Source organism: Colobus angolensis, unplaced genomic scaffold, assembly GCF_000951035.1.
Source record: "Colobus angolensis palliatus isolate OR3802 unplaced genomic scaffold, Cang.pa_1.0 Scaffold192, whole genome shotgun sequence".
In the NCBI taxonomy this organism is placed as follows: Eukaryota; Metazoa; Chordata; class Mammalia; order Primates; family Cercopithecidae; genus Colobus; species Colobus angolensis.
Window position 1 is genome coordinate 1,839,720 of NW_012115066.1, and position 20,554 is coordinate 1,860,273.

Here is a 20,554-nt window from a genome sequence, read left to right on the forward strand (position 1 = left end):
CTTTTAATTGTGATGTTAGGGTGTCAATTTTAGATCTTTCCTGCTTTCTCTTGTAGGCATTTAGTGCTATACATTTCCCTCTACACACTGCTTTAAATGTGTCCCAGAGATTCTGGTATGTTGTGTCTTTGTTCTCATTGGTTTCAAAGAACACCTTTATTTTTGCATTCATTTCATTATGTACCCAATAGTCATTCAGGAGCAGGTTGTTCTGTTTCCATGTAGTTGAGTGGTTTTGAGTGAGTTTCTTAATCCTGAGTTCTAATTTGATTGCACTGTGGTCTGAGAGAGTTTGTTATAATTTCTGTTCTTTTATATTTGCTGAGGAGTGCTTTACTTCCAACTATGTGGTCAGTTTTGGAATAAGTGCAATGTGGTGCTGAAAATAATGTATATTCTGTTGATTTGAGGTGGAGAGTTCTGTAGATGTCTATTAGGTCTGCTTGGTGCAGAGCTGAGTTCAATTCCTCGATATCCATGTTAACTTTCTGTCTCATAGATCTGTCTAATGTTGACAGTGGAGTGTTAAAGTCTCCCATTATTACTGTGTGGGAATCTAAGTCTCTTTGTCGGTCTCTAAGGACTTGCTCTATGAATCTGGGTGCTTCTGTATTGGATGCATATATATTTAGGATAGTTAGCTCTTCTTGTTGAATTGATCCCTTTACCATTATGTAATGGCCGCCTTTGTCTCTTTTGATCTTTGTCGGTTTAAAGTCTGTTTTATCAGAGACTAGGATTGCAACTCCTGCTTTTTTTTGTTTTCCATTTGCTTGGTAGATCTTCCTCTATCCCTTTATTTTGAGCCGATGTGTGTCTCTGCGCATGAGATGGGTTTCCTGAATACAGCACACTGATGGGTCTTGACTCTTTATCCAGTTTGCCAGTCTGTATCTTTTAATTGGAGCATTTAGTCCATTTACATTTAACGTTAATATTGTTATGTGTGAATTTGATCCTGTCATTATGATGTTAGCTGGTTATTTAGCTCATTAGTTGATACAATTTTTTCCTAGCATCAGTGGTCTTTACATTTTGCCATGTTTTTGCAGTGGCTGGTACTGGTTGTTCCTTTCCATGTTTAGTGCTTCCTTCAGGAGCTCTTGTAAGGCAGGCCTGGTGGTCACAAAATCTCTCAGCAATTGCTTGTCTATAAAGGATTTTATTTCTCCTTCACTTATGAAGCTTAGTTTGGCTGGATATGAAATTCGGGGTTGAAAATTCTTTTCTTTGAGAATGTTGAATATTGGCCCCCACTCTCTTCTGGCTTGTAGGGTTTCTGCCAAGAGATCTGCTGTTAGTCTGTTAGGCTTCCCTATGTAGATGACCTGGCCTTTCTCTCTGGCTGCCCTTAACATTTTTTCCTTCATTTCAATTTTGGTGAATCTGACAATTATGTGTCTTGGAGTTGCTTTTCTCGAGGGGTATCTTTGTGGCATTCTCTGTATTTGAATGTTGGCTTGCCTCTCTAGGTTGGGGAAGTTCTCCTGGATAATACCCTGCAGAGTGTTTTCCAACTTGGTTCCATTCTTCCCATCACTTTCAGGTACACCAATCAGACACAGATTTGGTCTTTTCACATAGTCCCATATTTCTTGGAGGCTTTGTTCGTTTCTTTTTACTCAAACTTCTTGCTTCATTTCATTCATTTGATCTTCAGTCTCTGATACCCTTCCACCTGATCGAATCAGCTACTGAAGCTTGTGCATGTGTCACGTAGTTCTTGTGCCATGGTTTTCAGCTCCATCAGGTCATTTAAGGTCCCCTCTACACTGTTTATTCTAGTTAGCCATTCATCTAACCTTTTTTTCAAGGTTTTTAGCTTCTTTGCAATGGGTTTGAACATCCTCCTTTAGCTTGGAGAAGTTTATTACCGATCATCTGAAGCCTACTCTGTCACCTTGTCAAAGTTGTTCTCCATCCAGCTTTGTTACGTTGCTGGTGAGAAGCTGCATTCCATTGGAGAAGAGGTGCTCTGATTTTTAGAATGTTCTGCTTTTCTGCTCTGGTTTCTCCCCATCTTTGTGGTTTTATCTACCTTTGGTCTTTGATAATGGTGATGTACAGATGGGATTTTGGTGTTAATGTCCTTTCTGTTTGTTAGTTTTTCTTCTACTAGTCAGGACCCTCAGCTGCAGGTCTGTTGGAGTTTGCTGGAGGTCCACTCCAGACCCTGTTTGGTATCACCAGTCGAGGCTGCAGAACAGCAAATATTGCAGAACAGCAAATGTTGCTGCCTGATCCTCTGGAAGCTTCATCTCAGAGGGGTACCCTCTGATGTATGAGGTGTCAGTCAGCCCCTACCGGGAGGTGTCTCCCAGTTAGGCTACTTAGATGTCAGGGACCCACTTGAGGAGGCAGTCTGTCTGTTCTCAGATCTCAAACTCTGTGCTGGGAGAACCACTACTCTCTTCAAAGCTGTCAGACAGGGACGTTTAAGTCTGCAGAAGTTTCTGCTGCCTTTTGTTCAGCTATGCCCTGTCCCCAGAGGTGGAGTCTATAGAGACAGGCAGGCCTCCTTGAGCTGCAGTGGGCTCTACCCAGTTTGAGCTTCCTGGCTGCTTTGTTTACCTACTCAAGCCTCAGCAATGGCAGACGCCCCTCCCCCAGCCTCGCTGCCTCCTTGCAGCTTGACTGCAGACTGCTGTGCTAGCAGTAAGCAAGGCTCCATGGGCGTGGGACCCTCCAAGCCAGGCACAGGATATAATCTCCTGGTGTGCCATTTGCTAAAACCATTGGAAAAGTTCCGTATTAGGGTGGGAGTGTCCCAATATTCCAGGTACCATCTGTCACAGCTTCTCTTGGCTAGAAAAGGGAATTCCCTGACCCCTTGTGCTTCCTGGGTGAGGCGATGCCCCACCCTGCTTCAGCTCACACTCCATGGTCTGCACCCACTGTCCAGCAAGCCCCAGTGAGATGAACCCGGTACCTCAGCTGGAAATGCAGAAATCACTCATCTGCGTCGCTCACGCTGGGACCTGTAGACTGGAGCTGTTCCTATTTGGCTATATTGGAACCAGCTGCTTCCCGTGTTTAAAGGCAAGCTGAACCAGATCCAGGACAGCAACATGGTACCACCATTTCAAAGGACCCTGGGTCTCTCTTCAGGCCTTTTGTGTAGGGAATTCCAGGGTGAAGGTGTCCAGATGGTTCTAGAATGGAGAATGCAGGATCTGGGTGGACATAGCCCCATTATAGTCAAGAGGGCAAAGGTGGAGGCAGGGGATGGGGAGGGTCTTAAAAGCTCAGAGCCAGGCAGGAGCCCAGACATGTGGGTCTAAGAATAGCTCTGTTTTGGTTCTCTTGAAAGATGGTAAGATCTGGCAAAAATTAATATTGCCCCTGTTCACCTCCTCACTCCCCACTGACTGACTTGAATTCTGCTTCTCTTCTCAAGTTTGCCATGGCCCCAACCTTGCTGGCTTCTCTTTTCCTGTCAACTCCTGAGACCATTCACATGTGCTAACCCTGCTTTATTCAATTAGCTGAATTGGGTATGGGTGAGATGGGCATGTCCAAATTCAGATTGTGGACAGGGAATATTCCAGGGAGATAGTGAAGATCTGTAGCAAATGGGCATCAAGGGTATATAGCATACCCAGAAGGAGGCAAACTGTGCCTTCCTCCTCCTTTTTGCTCTCAGCTGATCAGGTTCACACATTTATCGTTTTATGGGACTGTATGCTCTTAGGCTTTACTTTTTCTTGGTGCTTAGTCTAGAGAAACTGGATGGCATTTGGGTAACAGGGATATGCATTGTTATTTTTTTTGGAGGATGTAGGTTGTGAGGAGACAGGCTTGGTTTTCTTATGCTTTCCCGCCATCCCCAAGCCTAAAACAAGAAAAGAAAAGCCAATTCTGGATTAGTATGAATTCCTTCTCTGATTCATTGTGGGCCTAAGAGATGGCTAAGGCCTAGTAACAAGCCAGTGCTCTGGTTAATGGCCCCAAATGATCCTTGAAGAAAGCAATGATTAACTTGTTTATGTGGCAAGTTAATTAGGTTGGTATAAACCAGGTACCCCACACCATCCCTTAAAAGTATTTTCTGCCTACATCGAAGGCCACATTCTGCATTTAGAAAAAGAATTTATGGGTTGGGAACCAGCAAGGAGTTCTCAAGATAAAGCCCCCTGCCCCCCACCCATGCTGGGGAAGAATTTAGATATTGAGAGACTGGGATATTGGAGCCAGTTCTAACATAAATGGTCGTGGCATGTTGCTGTCCTTGGCCCAGTTCAGCTCACCTTTAAACACAGGAAGTACTAGGTACCAATTCAATATGCCCCACTGGTCACTTGTAAATCGAGGCCTTTTCTTCTGAGAGCGTAATGTTTAACCATGGGCTTCGAAGTCCCAAAGGCAAAATCCGTCATGTTCTCCGGGTGAGTGCTATAACTACCCAGGCCCAGTCTAGACCCAAATAACTACAGGTATTTCATATGAAGAAGTGATGGCAACAGAATAATCTGGGTAAGAAATGAGGGAGGGGGAGCAGCACCAAAGAGGAACAAAGTGGTTCAAAGCATGAGCTGCTGAGTTAGCTCATGACTGTGTTTGTCTGTTTGTGTTGCTATAAATGAATACCCAAGACTGGGTAATTTATAAAGAAAAGAGGCTTGTTTGGCTCATGGTTCTGTAGGCTGAACAAGAAGTGTAGTTGCCAGCATCTGCTCCGGGTGAGGCCACAGCAAGCCTTCACTCATGGCGGAAGGCAACAGGGGAGCCAGTGTATCACATGGTGAGAGGAAGCAAGAGATGGGGAGGAGGTGCCAGACTTTTTAAAACAACTAGCTCTCTCATACTAATAGAGTGAAAACTCACTAAAGAGTGAGAGCTCACTCATTACCAAGGGGAGGGCACCAAGCCATTCATGAGGGATCTGTCACCATGACTCTACCTTGTACTAGACCCCACCTCCAACACTGGAGATCACATTTCAACATGAGGTTTGGAGGGACCAAATATCTAAGCCATATTATTCTGCCCCTGGTACTCCAAATCTCATGTCCTTCTCACATCGCAAAATACAATCATTCCTGCCCAATAGTCCCCTAAAGTCTTAACTTGTTCCAGCATCAACTCAATCAAAAGTTCAAAGTCTCATCTGAGACTCAAGGCAAGTTCCTTGTACCTATGAGCTTGTAAAATCAAGAACAAGTTATTTACTTGTAAGATACAATGGTGGCACAGGCATTGGGTAAACATTCCCATTCCGAAAGGGAGAATTTGGCCAACAGAAAGGGACAGCAGGCCCCACTTGAGTCTGAAACACAACAGGGCAGGGCAGACATTAAATCTTTTTTTTTTTTTTTCTTTTTTGAGACAGAGTCTTGCTGTGTTGCTCAGGCTGGAGTACAGTGGTGCGATCTTGGCTCACTGCAAGCTCAGCCTCCTGGGTTCACGCCATTCTCCTGCCTCAGCCTCCTGGCAGTCATTAAATCTTAAAGCTCCAAAATAGTCTTTGACCCCAAGTTCCACATCCAGGGCACACTGACGCAAAGGATGGGCTCCCAAGGCCCTGGGCAGCTCTGCCCCTATGGCTTTGAAGGGTGCCAGCCCCTGGGTCTGCTCTCACAGATTGGAGTTGAGAACCTGTGGTTTTTCCAGGCTCAAGGTGCAAGCTGGTGGCTCTGCCCTTCTTGGGTCTAGAGAGCAGCAACCCCTTCCCACAGCTCCACCAGGAAGTGGCCCTTTGGGGACTGTGTCAGGGGCTCCAACCCCACATATCCCCTTGGCACTGCCCTGGTAGAGCCTCTTTGTGGGAGCTCCACCCCTGCAGTAGGCTTCTGCTTAGGCACCCAGGCTTTTCCATACATCTTCTGAAATGTGGGTGGAAGCTGCAAAGCCTCCTTCTCTCTTGCACTCTGTGCACCTGTAGACTTAGCACTATGTGGACGCCACCAAGGCTTATAGCTTGCTCCCTCCAGAGTAGCAGCTGGAATGGTACCTGGGGCACTCTGAGCTACTGCTGGAGCCAGAGAAACTGGGATGTGGGGAGCAGTATCCTGAGGTAGCACTGGGCATCCCCTGAGCGTGGCCTCCAAAACCATTATTTCCTTTTAGGTCTCTGGGCGTGTAATGGGAGGGACTGTCCCAGAGGTTTCTGAAATGACTTCAAGGCCTTTTTAAAACTGTGGTCTTGGCTATCAGCACCTGTTTCCCTTTTAGTCATGCAGATCTCTCTAGGAAGTGATTGTTCCACAGCTCTCTTGTATTTCTCTCCTGCAAATGCCTTTTCCTTCTTCACTGCATGGCCAGGCTGCAAATATTCCAAATTTTCATGCTCTGTTTCCCTTTTAATTATAAGTTCCAACTTTAAGTCATTCCTTTACACCTATTCCTGATTTTAGGATGTTAGAAGCAGCCATGCCACATCTTGAATGCTTTGCTGCTTAGAATTTTTTTGAGACAGAGTCTCACTCTGTCGCCCAGGCTGGAGTGCAGTGGCACAATCTCAGCTCATTACAACCTCCACCTTCTGGGTTCAAGTGATTCTCCTGCCTCAGCCTCCCAAGTAGCTGGGATTACAGGTGCCCACCACCACGCCTGGCTAATATTTGTATTTTTAGTAGAGACAGGGTTTCACCATATTGACTAGGCTGGTCTCGAATTCCTGATCTTGTGATCTGCCCGCCTCAGCCTTCCAAAGTGCTGGGATTACAGTTGTGAGCTACCACACCCACCCTAGAAATTTATTTTACCAGACACTCTAAGTCATCACTCTCAAGTTCAACCTCCCACAAATCCCCAGGGCATGGACACAATGCAGACTAGTTATTTGCTAGGGCATAAAAAGGGTGATCTTTATTCTGGTTCCCAATAACTTCTTCATTTCCATTTGAGACCACCTCAGCCTGGCCTTTACTATCCATATTTCTATCAGTGTTTTAGTTATAACCATTTAACTAGTCTCAAAGAAGGTCCAAACCTTCCTTTGTCTTTTTGTCATATTTTGAGCCCTGAGCCCTCCAAACTCTTCCAACTTCTGCTCATTACCCAGTTCCAGAGCTGCTTCCACACCTTCAGGTATCTTCCTAGCAACATTCTACTCCTTATACCAATTTTCTGTATTAGTTCATTTTGCATTGCTATAATGGAATACCTGAGACTGGGTAATTTTTTTTTTTTTAAACAAGGTTTATTATTTGACTTACAGTCCTGCAGACTGTGTAAGAAACACAGTACCAGCATCTGCTCCTGGTGAGGCTTCTGGAAACTTTTATAACCATGGTGGAAGGTGATGGGAAGCCAGTGTATCACATGATGAGAGAAGGAAGCAAGAGATGGGGGAAGAGGCACCAGGCTCTTTCAATTAGCTCTGATGTGAATTAATTGAGAACTCACTTATCACCGAGGGGAGGGCACTTAAGCCATTCATGAGGGATCCGCCCACATGACCCAAACACCTACTACTAGGCCCCACCTATAACACTGGAGAAAACATTTCAACGTGAGATTTGGAGGAGACGAATATCCAAACCAAGTCACTGACCTGGGTTCACGTCCTCAGTCTGCTGCTTATGATCTTGATATTCTTGGGAAGATAACTTTGCCTCTCTGAGCCTTGGTTTTCTTCTAGAAAATAATAAAACTTGTTTCACAGGAGTGTTAAGAAGAGTAAGTGAGAGAATACATGAAAAGCACTTAATTTTGCATATGACATACAGTAAGGGCTTAACAATTGTCATCATCATCATCAATATCATTATCATTACTTTTCTTTGTACAATAAAATGTGTTGGAATCACAGCAGATAATCCAGTAAATAAACGTGGTTTTCCTGTGTCATGGGCTGAGCAGATGAGTTGACAATGGATGACTGTTGAGTGTCTACCATATAATGGCACTGTTATGGATGAGTGTTTACCATATACTGGCACTGTTATGGATGAGTGTTGTTTACCATATACTGGCACTGTTACGGATGAATATCTACCATATACTGGCACTGTTACGGAAGTGTGGGCACAACTCGTGAGAGTTGCCTAAGTGGGGTCATGATATGTATTTTCCTAATCATCCTACTTAAGAAATAATCCTCCCAGTTGGTGTGAGACAGTAGGCTCTCTTATACACTGTTGCTGGGAGTACACACGGATGCAGTCTTTTTGGAGAGCAACATGGCAGTATTTTTTAAAAGACTTTTAAAAGGCATATTTAGATTGAGCAATTTTCCTTTGCAGGACAATAATCTGGATATGCTGACAAAATATGCCCAACATAGGATGGATAAATATGTTTGAAACACACACACACGTGTGCAAATGAAAGTATCTTGGTCAGGAGATGGTTGGTTACACAGAGTGTGTTCATACAGTGGTAGAATATTACGCAGCCTTAAGAGTGAGGTGGGTCAATATGTGCTGGTATGAAAAGATTTCCAAAATATACAAAGTGAACCAAAGCAAGCTGCAGAACAGTAGGAGGGGTATAATAACTGTGTGGGTTTAAAGGTTTTATGTGTGGTTTTGTGGATATAGGAGCTTTCTGGAGAAATCCAGAATATAAGTAAAAACCTCAAGGAGCAGTTACCAGTGTGGAGTGAGAATAAGAGATTAAACTAAGAGGACTTGTAACTTTACCTTAAGCCCTTTTTTCTGATCTCTTTTAATCTTTGCCTGTAAATGTTTTATGATGTAAATACAAAACCAAAAACAGTAAGGCAAAATAATTGTCTATTTGGAGTGCAGTTCTGGGGAATGAAGAGTCCTTCGGGATGCCTTGATGACCTTCTAGGGAATTCCTAGAAAATCAGTTCTGGAAAGTGATTTGGCAGTTGTTGGAGCAGGAGGTCCTAGAATTGTTTCCTTTTGCCTTGCAGTCTTTCCTTCCCACCAGAATTGCTATTCTAATTTCTAGCAGGTTGCCTGCCCCAGTCTTCCTTTTTCTCTCTTCCCACGTTCTGTAGTTTAAATCAGACAGTTCTATTGTTCACTCCCCTGGAAGGTTGTGAACAAAAAGTTGGTTATGTCTCCTCTGCTTCCAGCATCACACAGGACCAAGAGCCAGGACCTGGCCAGAATAATGCTGCCTAATGCTGGCTCTCTCCTGTTGTCTTAGCATCTCTGTCCATCAATCCATCCAACAGAGGTAGTACCAACTGGCCAACTTTTAAAAGATACTGAAGGAATAAAAACCCAATCAAAGTCCCTCATTTTAAGATAACTTAAAGCACTCAACATAATGTGAGCTCTATAATTTTTTATGTTATTGAAAGGTGGTGACTGTGTGTATCTGTTGGATGTGGGGGATCAGGGGATATGGAGATAGCAAAACCACTCTTGACCATGTTTCTAGAAAACTCTACAGAGTTGCAGGAAATAGAAAACATCCTTAAGCCTTCGTCAGCTTGGGAGGGTACCCTAATGATGTCTTTGGTTCTACCAAGAACAACCGACTTCTAGTGTGCATTTGTATGTATGTGTGCAAAGGAGAGTCTGAAAAATGCACCCTCTTTTCTCTTTTGTTCTTGAAAAACTTGAGGAGCTCTAAAATCAGGAAGTTTGGGTTTGAAACCCAGCTCTACTTTGGGTGTATTATAGTAACTCTCTGGGTTTTTGGGTGTTTCATCTGTGAAATGGGTTTGGCTCTACCAAGAGCAACTGAGTTTTAGTGCGCATTGTATATATGTGTGCAAAGGAGAGTCTGAAAAATGTACCTTCCTTTCTCTTTTGGTCCTGGGAAACTTGAGGAGCTCTAAAATCAAGAAGTTTGGGTTTGAAAGCAGCTCTACTTTGGTTGAATTATAGTAACTCTCTGGGTGTCTGGGTGTTTCATTTGTGAAATGAGTTTTATAATGGTCCAAGGGTGGTTGTGGGGATTACATGTGTTGTTTACATCTAGACTATGTAGAATCATGCCTGGCACATAGAATTTAATACATGTTAGCTTACTAATAGTTATTATTTTCACCTTCTACTCCCTACCGCATCCCAACAATTGAACAAATCCCTTTCCTCCTACTTTCCTATTTATTTTTCTTCCTCAATTATTGGTATTTATACAACAATCTAAGAGGTCCCATGTTTTTCTTCTTTATTTGTATGATAGGTGTTCAGATGTATTATAGATGAAGTTGGGAAAACAGCCTTGAAGGTAGGGAGGTAGTATTGATCTTCTTCTTTGTTTCTCCCATCTTTCTCTTTCTATCCTTCCCGACCACTTATAGCACTTATAATAGTGTGGCCCTGATTATATGTGCCTTGTATTGTCTTTGGGTCATTTAGGTAGGCAGGTTGAGTCATGCCTTATCTTTTTATTTATTTATTTATTTATTTATTTTTTATTATACTTTAAGTTCTAGGGTACATGTGCATAATGTGCAGGTTTGTTACATATGTATACTTGTGCCATGTTGGTGTGCTGCACCCATCAACTCGTCAGCACCCATCAATTCATCATTTATATCATGTGTAACTCCCAATGCAATCCCTCCCCCCTCCCCCCTCCCCATGATAGGCCCCAGTGTGTGATGTTCCCCTTCCCGAGTCCAAGTGATCTCATTGTTCAGTTCCCACCTATGAGTGAGAACATGCAGTGTTTGGTTTTCGGTTCTTGTGATAGTTTGCTAAGAATGATGGTTTCCAGCTGCATCCATGTCCCTACAAAGGACGCAAACTCATCCTTTTTTATGGCTGCATAGTATTCCATGGTGTATATGTGCCACATTTTCTTAATCCAGTCTGTCACAGATGGACATTTGGGTTGATTCCAAGTCTTTGCTATTGTGAATAGTGCCGCAATAAACATACGTGTGCATGTGTCTTTATAGCAGCATGATTTATAATCCTTTGGGTATATACCCAGTAGTAGGATGGCTGGGTCATATGGTACATCTAGTTCTAGATCCTTGAGGAATTGCCATACTGTTTTCCATAATGGTTGAACTAGTTTACAATCCCACCAACAGTGTAAAAGTGTTCCTATTTCTCCACATCCTCTCCAACACCTGTTGTTTCCTGACTTTTTAATGATTGCCATTCTAACTGGTGTGGGATGGTATCTCATTGTGGTTTTGATTTGCATTTCTCTGATGGCGAGTGATGATGAGCATTTTTTCATGTGTCTGTTGGCTGTATGAATGTCTTCTTTTGAGAAATGTCTGTTCATATCCTTTCCCCACTTTTTGATGGGGTTGTTTTTTTCTTGTATATTTGTTTGAGTTCTTTGTAGATTCTGTCTAAAACACCAAAAGCAATGGCAGCAAAAGCCAAAATTGACAAATGGGATCTAATTAAACTAAAGAGCTTCTGCACAGCAAAAGAAACTACCATCAGAGTGAACAGGCAATCTACAGAATGGGAGAAAATTTTTGCAATCTACTCATCTGACAAAGGGCTAATATCCAGAGTCATGCCTTATCTTAACGACATTTTAATTCTAGAGGAGCCTGGTCTTTGGCTCTCTGAAAGACACACTGGCCCTTGCAGATGCCTCATCCCATCTTTGGTGCCATGTAAACATGTGTTGTCTTGAGCTTCACATGATCGGTGGCAGACTCAGTGAGATCTCACCTCACAGCCTTCCCTTCTCTGTCCTCTCTAGGGCCAGGAGCTGACTATCCGCCAGATCTCCCTGCTGGGCTTCCGAGACCTGGTCCTGCTGAAGGTGAAGCTGGGTGACCTGCTGCTGCTGGCCCAGTCCAAGCTGCCCTCGTCCATTGTCCAGATGTTGCTCATCCTGCAGGTAAGGCTGTGCTGGAGACTTGCCCCAAGGCCAAGGGAGGGAGCGAGGGAAGAGACTGCCCTTTTGAGATAAGGGGGAAGGAACCTAGTGACCAGAGCACCTTAGCTTGGCTAACTACTATTTAGTTTGTTGGCCCGTGTTCGTTCCTTCGTTCGTTCGTTCATTCATTCATTCATTCATTCATTCATTGATTCATTTGTTCATCTGATGTGCATTCACTGAGCACCTGTTAGGTCCTGGTGCTGTGCTTGGTGCCAAGATTGCACTGGGGAGTGAAGGAAGCATAGTCTTTCATTCAGGAAGTAGATACCCTTTTCCACTCTCCAGTGATGCCAGGGAGCCACAAGTTGCAAGTCACAGCAAATAATACACTTTGGCCTAGCTTAAGCAGATGAGGAACTCCCTGGAAAGCTCCCAAGGCAGGTGGACTTCAGGAGGGATTACAACCAGCAGTGAGGCTGTCTCAGGCCAGGAAGCCACCATCCTTCCTCTGCTTCCTAGTCTCTACTTGTATCTGGGCTACCTTGTCTGTCTTCGTCTTGTCTATCTTTCCTGGACTTGGTCTTTTTCTCCCTGCAGGTTTGTGTTCTGTGTTTGGTTTTTACCTGATTGAATGTGACACCTCACAGTTGATGTGCTTCCAGTAAGAGACTAGTTAGTGGCTGCCTAGTGTCACTCAATCCCAATTCTAAATCAATACCAGGAAGTTGAGCTAACACTTATTGGTCCTTGGCTATGTGCCAGGCACGGGCCAAGGGCTTTAAGTGTGTTGTTTCCTTAATCAGATAATCCAGACAATCACTGTATGAAGTAGGCATTGTTGTTATTCCCATTTTAGAGGTGAGGAAAATGAAACCTAGTAAGTTTGTGTGCTTGCCTGAGGTCCCTCAGCTAGGAAGAGGCAGTAAGATTTGGAATTATGCACACCGTGCTTCCTCCCCAGAGGAAATAATTTAATTGGTCCAGCTTGGGCTAGATGATTCCTCTTTGCCCGATCAGCCATGACCTTTGAATAAGATCAAGCAGTATAAACATGGCCTTGGCAAACTCATTCCTATGGGTGGGGCCACACAATTCTCAGAGAGTAGGGTTTTTGGCTAGGGACACCCCCAAGAGGTGACTGCTATGCCTCTTCATCTGTGTAACAAGTTCAGATGCTGCAGCATTAGCTCTGAGCCCTTCCTCAGGGAAGATGGCTTCATCTTTGGTCAGGCTAGTGGTGACCCCTCGCTGCCCTCACAGCAGTGATGGAATGTCAGGCATTGGGGCCCCAATCCTACCCCCACATCCCCTAGCTGGTGTTATGTTTCAGTCCTTGAAGCTGGGCCATCCTTCTGGGCATTCTCCCCCTTTCCTATAATTAGAGAGGAGGAAGAGTTGCCTAATAGGATGAGGGTGGGTGTAATTGGCCGGAATGCCAGGTCAAGTATTTTTATGGAAGAGATGGAGAAGGAGAGGGATAGAAAAATGCATGTGGGGCTCTGGTCTGAGAAGCCTTAATTAGATCGTGCTTCCTGAATAAGGAGTCTTGAAAATGAGCCCTTTGGGATTCTGATAGGAAAATTCGGAAAGTTGGGCTCCCATCTTCCCATTTCAGTTTATAGTAGTTTAGGGCTGAGAAGCGATTCCTTTGTGTTTTGGGTGGTGGTGGTTTGTTTGGTTTTGTGGGAAGGAGAATTGATCCAGTCCTGCAGGTGAAGGCTCTCACCTGTCACTGCTGGAACAGGAGGGCCTGTGTCTATAATGAAAAACACCTATCACATTCCAACATTCTGGGCCCTGTGCCAGCTAGCCCTGCAACCGTATGAGAAAGCTGTCATCATAGCCCTGAGTCCCCAAAGACAGGTGAGACTGCCTGCCCAGGAGAATCTGCCCTCATGTACTCTGGTCCCCACCCCAATTTGCTCTCCATGGGACGGCCTCAAACTCTTCAGGGGTTTCCAATCGATCTTAGAAAAACAGCCCAAGTCTATACCCTCGCCTTCGGCATCTCCCACCCTTCCATCCCTGCCTGGAACCTGACTTCCCCACTGCTCTGGTCTTCTTGGCTTCTCCTGGCTGCCATGGGATCTTTGTACCCACCATTCCTCCTGCTCAGAACACTGTTTTCCGGGCCCCTCAATCCCCTGTCTAATCAAGGCAGGTCAATGTTTTCTCCTTGCCCTTGAGACCTCAGCACCCAGCACAGTCTTTGACACATAATAGGTATTAATTAAACACTGGCCATGGAATATAGTAGAAGCTTGAGCAGGACTGACTCTGGGTCCCTGACCTCACACCCATGTTGGTGACCATCATGCAGGGCTTCTTCTCTTGGCAGAGGGAAGTACAGTCAGAGAAGCTCTGGGGTCATGGTGAATTTCTGGAAAGTCAGGCAAGGAAGCAGTTCCTCCTGTGTCTATACCATTATTTTCCCCATCTCACAGCTGAGATGGAGGTTCAGAAAAGGTGGTGGCCTTTCTCAAGGTCTTGTACTCATTGATAACAGAGCTTGATTGCTCCCCGTCCCTTAGCTCTTGTCTTCCTACCTCCACTTAGCCTTTCTTGGCAGCTACTGCCTTCCTTTTGCAGTCTCCCAGGGTACTGGGAAACGCCCCACAGGCACCCTACAGAACATTAAAGATCGTCCCACTCTCCTGCAGGGCATCTGGCATCACTTCCCCTGAGGGCTTCCTGGGAATGGTGCCTTTGGCCCATGTGCTTCCTCGCCAGGAGTTCTAGAGCCTGGGGCTGGGGGTATGACTGTGAAGAACTCAGATCTTTCCCTGGCCCAAGTCCATCTTGAGCAGCAGGGGCGGTGGCCTCCGGGCGGTGGCCTCTGGATCTGAATGAAACTTCCAGGTGGCACTGCCCTGGGGCCATATCTGCTCCCGGAAATTTGGGCCTCAGTACTTAGAATTGTCCATTATCTCCCTGGACCCGCACTTTCCACAGTGCCAGGAGACCTGGGGCTGGTATTTTTCAAAACCACCTGACCCTACCACAGAGAAAGAAGCTCTTAGGCCTTCAGCTTTGTCTTTTCTGTTGCTCTTCCACAGTGTCCCTGACCCAACTCTACCCTTCCCAAAATGTACAATTACTCCTACAGCGGGCCACGTGCGCTGCCTTCAAACTGCCCCAGCGAGAGGCAGAGTCAGAGATGTAGACCAGCGCGAAGATCAGTCTCCTCCCAGCTGACGCAGACCGGTCCCGAGACCACCGTAAGAATGGTGCACTCTCAGGGGTCCCAGCCAGGCAGAGTGTGCAGCCTGTGCTCAGAGGACCCTGAGCTTGTTTTTATTTTCTCCCATCGCCATTTGACATTCTTAATGAGTTTTGAACATGAGGCCCTGCATTTTCATTTTACGCTGGACCACCCAAATTCCATAGCTGTTTGGCAGCCAAGCCGAGGCCTGAGGTCAGCACCTTCCTAGAGGGCTGTGCACAAGCCAAGTTCTCAGCAGCGACTTTTCTGGGAGAAAACCATCCAGCTCCAAATCACGTGTTCATTATCCATTTTCTTCCCACCTTTTGCCACTTCTCCTTTTTCTGTGGTCCCTCCCTGTTTCGCGTGTATGGAAGGTTTGGGGGAGAAGCCACTCATTTTCTCTGCATCTCTTCTGGCTCTGTTTCTACCTCCAAATCTGCACCATAGTCCCCTCCTCAGCCTCCTTGTATTTCCTGAAGCTGTGTCCTCTCTCCCCCAGCCCCTGCCACACCCATCTCAGTGTGATGGTACCAAAAAGGGGCCAAGGAAAAGCCTGTTTCCTTGGCAGCTTACATCTCCCCCTGGGATCACCAGCCTGCAGGAGTCAACCCTTCCTGCCTCATTACCTGACCAGTTTCTCCTTCAATCCCTGAAACACCGCACTGGAGTGGAGTCTACTTTGAAAGTGAAAGTGATTTACAGTCTACTCTATTTCGCGAATTTGACATGTTAACCCCTTGGGCTGGGCACAGCCCCATGGAGACTTGTTTCTTTCCTGGCCAGTCCCTTCTTCTGCCAGGTGGGCTTTGCTTCTTTGCAACCCCTCAACATGACAGCATGTTTGAGTCCTTTCTAGCAAGAAGCTGAATTCCCTAGGAGTCTGCCAGTTTTCTAGAAAACATTGGTTACTGGCTTCTTTCTGCTTTTGACTGTTCTTTACTCAGGGCTTAGCTTTGAGGACTTCTGTCATGCTGAGGTTTTTAACTGGCTCTTCATTTGGTGCTAAAACTATTCCTGGCTCTAGAAGAATTCTCCTTTTCTCTTATCACCCTGAACGTTTCCATATCCTTTCTTCCCTTCTTTTCTAGCCTGTTAGCAAGTGGCAGAAGAGGGGATCAGAGCCAGATAGCCTGGGTTCCAGTCCAGGGTTTTTGCCATTTACTGGCTGTGTTTTTCTGGGCAAGGTATTTAAGCTCTCTGGGTCTTTAGTTCTTCATCCATAGAAGCGGGATAATAAGAGGACCTTCCTCTTTGCATTATCAGGAAACCTCTGTGCATTATATATGTTAAATGTCTCTGTGCTGTGTATGATCCAGTGCATGTGGGTAAGATTATTGTCCTTGAGACCAGTCGGATCTCAGCCTTGGAGGTGAGACACCCACGCTGTATTGGTGGCCCAATGGGAGAGGCTGCCGTGGTACTAACCATGCACAGTTCTAATTGCAGTGACCCATGGCGAGTGACTAAGGCTTCAGGCCTCAGTTTCCTTCATTCTAACTGCAGTGATGCTGCCTGCCAGCAACACAGCCTTGTACATTGGAGGAGGACAGTCAGGATTTGTTGAATGAGAACCTGCTGGTCATGGCAATGAACACTGACCTTTGTGTATCTTGCTTGTTCATTTTCCAGAGTGTTCACGAGCCCACAGGCCCAAGTGAGAGTTATTTGCAACTGGAGGAGCTGGTGAAGCAAGTGGTTTCTCCTTTCCTCGGCATCAGCGGGGACCGTAGCTTCTCAGGCCCCACGTACACGCTGGGTAAGGAGTGCAGCTGTCCAGTTGTCAAGAGGCCTGGTGATCATGATACCAGCACTGTTTAACTGAGCACTGATTACGTGCCCAGCCTTTTGCTTCCTGTGTGGGTCAGTGCAAATCTGTGCATCTTAAGCACTCACGTTCCTGGCCTCTGGAGGTTGCAGTAACCTCTACCCCTTGATGATTCCTCCCCAGGGACGGATACTATGCCTTTGTGGTGGTGCTTGTCTGATCCACATCTTTGATCGTGGCTTTGATCATTTTGGTGTGCCTAGGACATTAATCTTTCTGTATCTGATACCAGAAACTGTGTTTTGTTACACTCTTCCTCTGGGTGAGTAGAGAAACCTACTGTGATGGATTTCCCTTTGAAACCAACTGGAAATGCCAGGCCAACTTGTATGCGTGGCCAGATGTTATCAAGCTGCTGTCTCCCACTCCGTTTCTGTAAGTACCACCACATGGCAAGGAAAGGGGCTCCTGGATTTGGGGACAAATCCTGTTGGGGCCGTTTTTTTGATGGCTGTAAACCTAGCATCAGTGAGTGTCAGGCTTTATACCAGGCACCTTGGAAAATCTGGAGATGAATCAGATCTGTTCCTTCTCTCAGTGACACTGCAGTCTAGATGGGTTCAGTACAAATATCTCTATAATATAATACAAAATAGCTCTCAGACCAGTCTTTGTAGAAATAGCTGTATGATAAGGCTTCTAATAATAATAATAGTAATAAACCCAGTTATTGTCTGAAATATAAACCCTCAAAATACAGAAATGTTTTATTCATTATTCTGTCCCCAGGAATGGTGCCTGGCATATAGTAGGCACTCAAAAAATGTTAGATGATGGCAGCAACGATACTTCGGGGCCAGGGAAGCCAGCACCCACAGAGAGATGCAGAGGCGGAAATGGATTACTCAAATTGGGAACCTGATACCCCCTCTTCTCGCTTTAATGGAGTTGTAGTAGTTGAGCTTCAAAGAAAGGAGTGTCCTCCAGTGAGGTTCCTGCCCCTTCCTGCGCCTCTCTACCACAGCAAGAGCCAGGGCCAGCTGGCAGTTTTCACCACCCTGATCATGTTTTTCTGGAGACACCAGCTTAACCACAGCCACCACAGATCGGAGGGTGCTGGCCTCAGCCTGCTGCCTGCTGGTTCTTCTCCCTCCTCCCTCCCTTCCTCACTCATTCCTCCCAGGAGCTGGAACGAGCCAGTTTCAATGACACTGAAGGAAAATAGCCTTCTGCAGCCCCACTCTGAGCTGGGCACCATGTTGCTGCAGTCTCCCTGGAGCCCACGTTCCTGCTGGCTCAGCTCACCGAATTTAGGGGACAGGGGCATCCAGGGAGCTGTCAGGATGTCAGCAAGTTAGCTGGGCCATGGTAGGAATGCCACCATTGTTTGGGCCTAATGCCAGTGTACAGGAAGAAAAACAGTTTTTCTTCCAACCCTCCTAAGCTCTTAGTTGGAACAGACCCCTGTAACACATTAATAGGAGAAAAACAAATAGAAGCTTATTAATGTTGTATGTTTCATACATACATGGGTCACACCCAGGGAGTTAGTAGTTCTTAAATACGTGGCTTTGAATTTCAGCTCATATAGCATCTTCAACAACAAAAAATAAATTTCTAGAGAGTGACAAGGCAAAGAAAAACAACTTTGAGTCAGGGGAGGCAGCTTGTGGCAAGGGAAATAGATGGCAGATAACGGCTGGTTAGTGAGGCTTGTTCATGTAGGTTTCTCTGATGCCACTGCCGGCTGATAAGGGTCTAAAATTGTCTTCAGTGGTTAACCTTTGCTCTCCCTGGTAGAAGTGGGATGGGATACCTTTTGTCTTTATACATCTATAGCCTGTCTTTAAGCAAATAGAGGGAGGACAGAGAGCTTCCTGTATCTGCGTCGTAACTGCCTTCAGTTCATAAATCCTTATGCCCAAGAGGCATATTTTTTGGTGGATTATTCTGGTATCCTATCCCAGGAACAAGAGTCGATTGGGAAGCTTGTTCAGTGAGGACTCACTCTAAGAGGGGATAGCTTTAGCTTTCCAACTAAAATAAGAATAATGCACATTTTTGCCAAATTATAAAGTAAAGATTCGAGGTTTTATTCTTGTACCTAGGACAGTCCCTGCCTCTGGTGAGTTGTCACAGTAGGGGCAGGGAGGGAAGGACGTGACCCTCTTTTGGTTAATTTTAGATTATTTCAGCAAATGTGTACTGAGACCCTGTCCTGGCACTCTGGGAGGTGCTATCTGTAAATGAAGCCAACCCATTCCTGCCCTCCAGCGCAAACGGCCTAGGGGAGAAGTCACAAACAAGGCAGTGTCTCATCAGAGTACACTTGTTCTGAGGGGGAAAGTACAGGGGCCATGGACCCAGGGCATACAGACTTCACCTTGACCAGGGAATCGGGGAAGACTACCTGGAGGAAGTGATGATGTCTGCGATGGGACCTGCAGGATGAATATGAGTTAGCTGAGTAAACAGAGAGGGATGACTATCCCCAGGCCAAGGGGAGGACCTTGGGAGGGTTTGGAGGACAGGTGATGAGCAAGAGAAAGGAGTGTTAGAGGAACTGAAAGGGCTTCAGAGTTGCAAGGAAGTTGATGGCAAGGGAAGCTACTGGACACAGACCTCATCCTGGGCATGGTGCTGGGGGCGCTGGATGCTGGGCCATGGAGCAGACACTGCTGTTCCCAGGTTTACAGGGGAAGCAAGTGAGGATTAAGGTCACGTGGAGCCAGGGTTACAGAGCCTGGAGTTGTGGATACTTTATCAGCTGCCCCACGTGCGCTATCATCACCTCCACCCCCACTGCCCGCTGCCAGCTTTGAGGAGGTGACTTTATTCAGGGACAGCTCAGGAGGTGTTCCTTAGCCCAAGAGGGATCCTAAGCCAGACATTTCACCCCATGTCTCTGGATACTAAGAAGCTAAAGTGGTCACAGCGGTGCCCGTCCTGACTGAGGACACGGCTTTCCAGATAAAGAGAGGACTCTTGGGGCCTTGGTCTGCCCCTTAGTAGAAGGTTTATTTTGCCTGTGGGAGGGGAGTGTTGAGATGGCTGGCTGAAGTAAAAACTAAGGAGTGAGGTTGGAGGTGAAAAACCCCTTAAACCTATGGGAGGGCTTTGCCGCAGCTCACTTGGGCCGGAGGATGGGTAAGCGTGGTCGCAGGTAGGCGTGGTCGCGGGTAGGCGTGGGCGCGGGTAGGCATGGTCACAGGCAGCAGGGGCCAGCCATCCCCTAAGAAGCCGCCACTCAAGCTGGATTACTGACCAGGGTTTTGGCATGTAACTCGTTCCATCCTCCAAGGTAGTGTTGTGCTTTCAGTCTCCAGGTCACCTGCAGGGCAGGTGGCCAGAGCCAGAGAAGCGGTTTATTCCCGGCGCTCCGCACTGCACCCACGCGCCCGCGCGTGTTTGACTGCACAAGGATTCTCCGAAGGTCTCCCTTCCTGCCAGTCCAGCTTCACCCCTGGGTATGCATAGGTCGGAGGCCCATGATGGGAGTGAGAGAATGTGCTCCCCTCTCCAAAGCAGCCACTTTTCTGCAACAGTGGCAGTTGGCGAGGGAGGAGGAGGAGGGTAGTGAAACTTTTTGTAAAAGGCCGACTCCTCAGAGTCTGGCCCTTGCCCCACCTTTCAAGTCCCCGAAGTCTCCAGGCTGTTTCCCTGCTGTTTGCAGGGCCCTCCCAGCGTGTACACTCAGCAGCACGCTCGACTTCTCCCACACAAAGGCGCTGGCCTCCCACAGGCCTCCGTCCATTGTGTCTCCCGGGGGAGGGCCCTTCTCCTTCAGGATACTGTAACTTCTCTGCGTGACAAGCCAGCATTCACGGCTTTCAGGTGCCAGCCTGGAGAGGGACGCCCACCACGGGCTTGGTGTGCTGGGGTCACAATGGCCGTATTATGGCGGTCGCTCCGGT

The 20,554-nt window shown here is 46.4% G+C and overlaps 1 protein-coding gene across 2 annotated transcripts in view; it reads left to right on the forward strand.

The window, feature by feature from the left end:
* The window catches only part of PRR5L (proline rich 5 like), a 176,594-nt gene that overhangs the window by 146,196 nt on the left and 9,844 nt on the right, over window positions 1-20,554 (forward strand). For both annotated transcript variants that reach the window (XM_011940721.1, XM_011940722.1), the window contains 2 exons: window positions 11,548-11,688; window positions 16,505-16,631. In XM_011940721.1, the coding sequence (XP_011796111.1) occupies window positions 11,548-11,688; window positions 16,505-16,631 (268 nt within the window). The remainder of the gene's footprint in view (window positions 1-11,547; window positions 11,689-16,504; window positions 16,632-20,554) is intronic.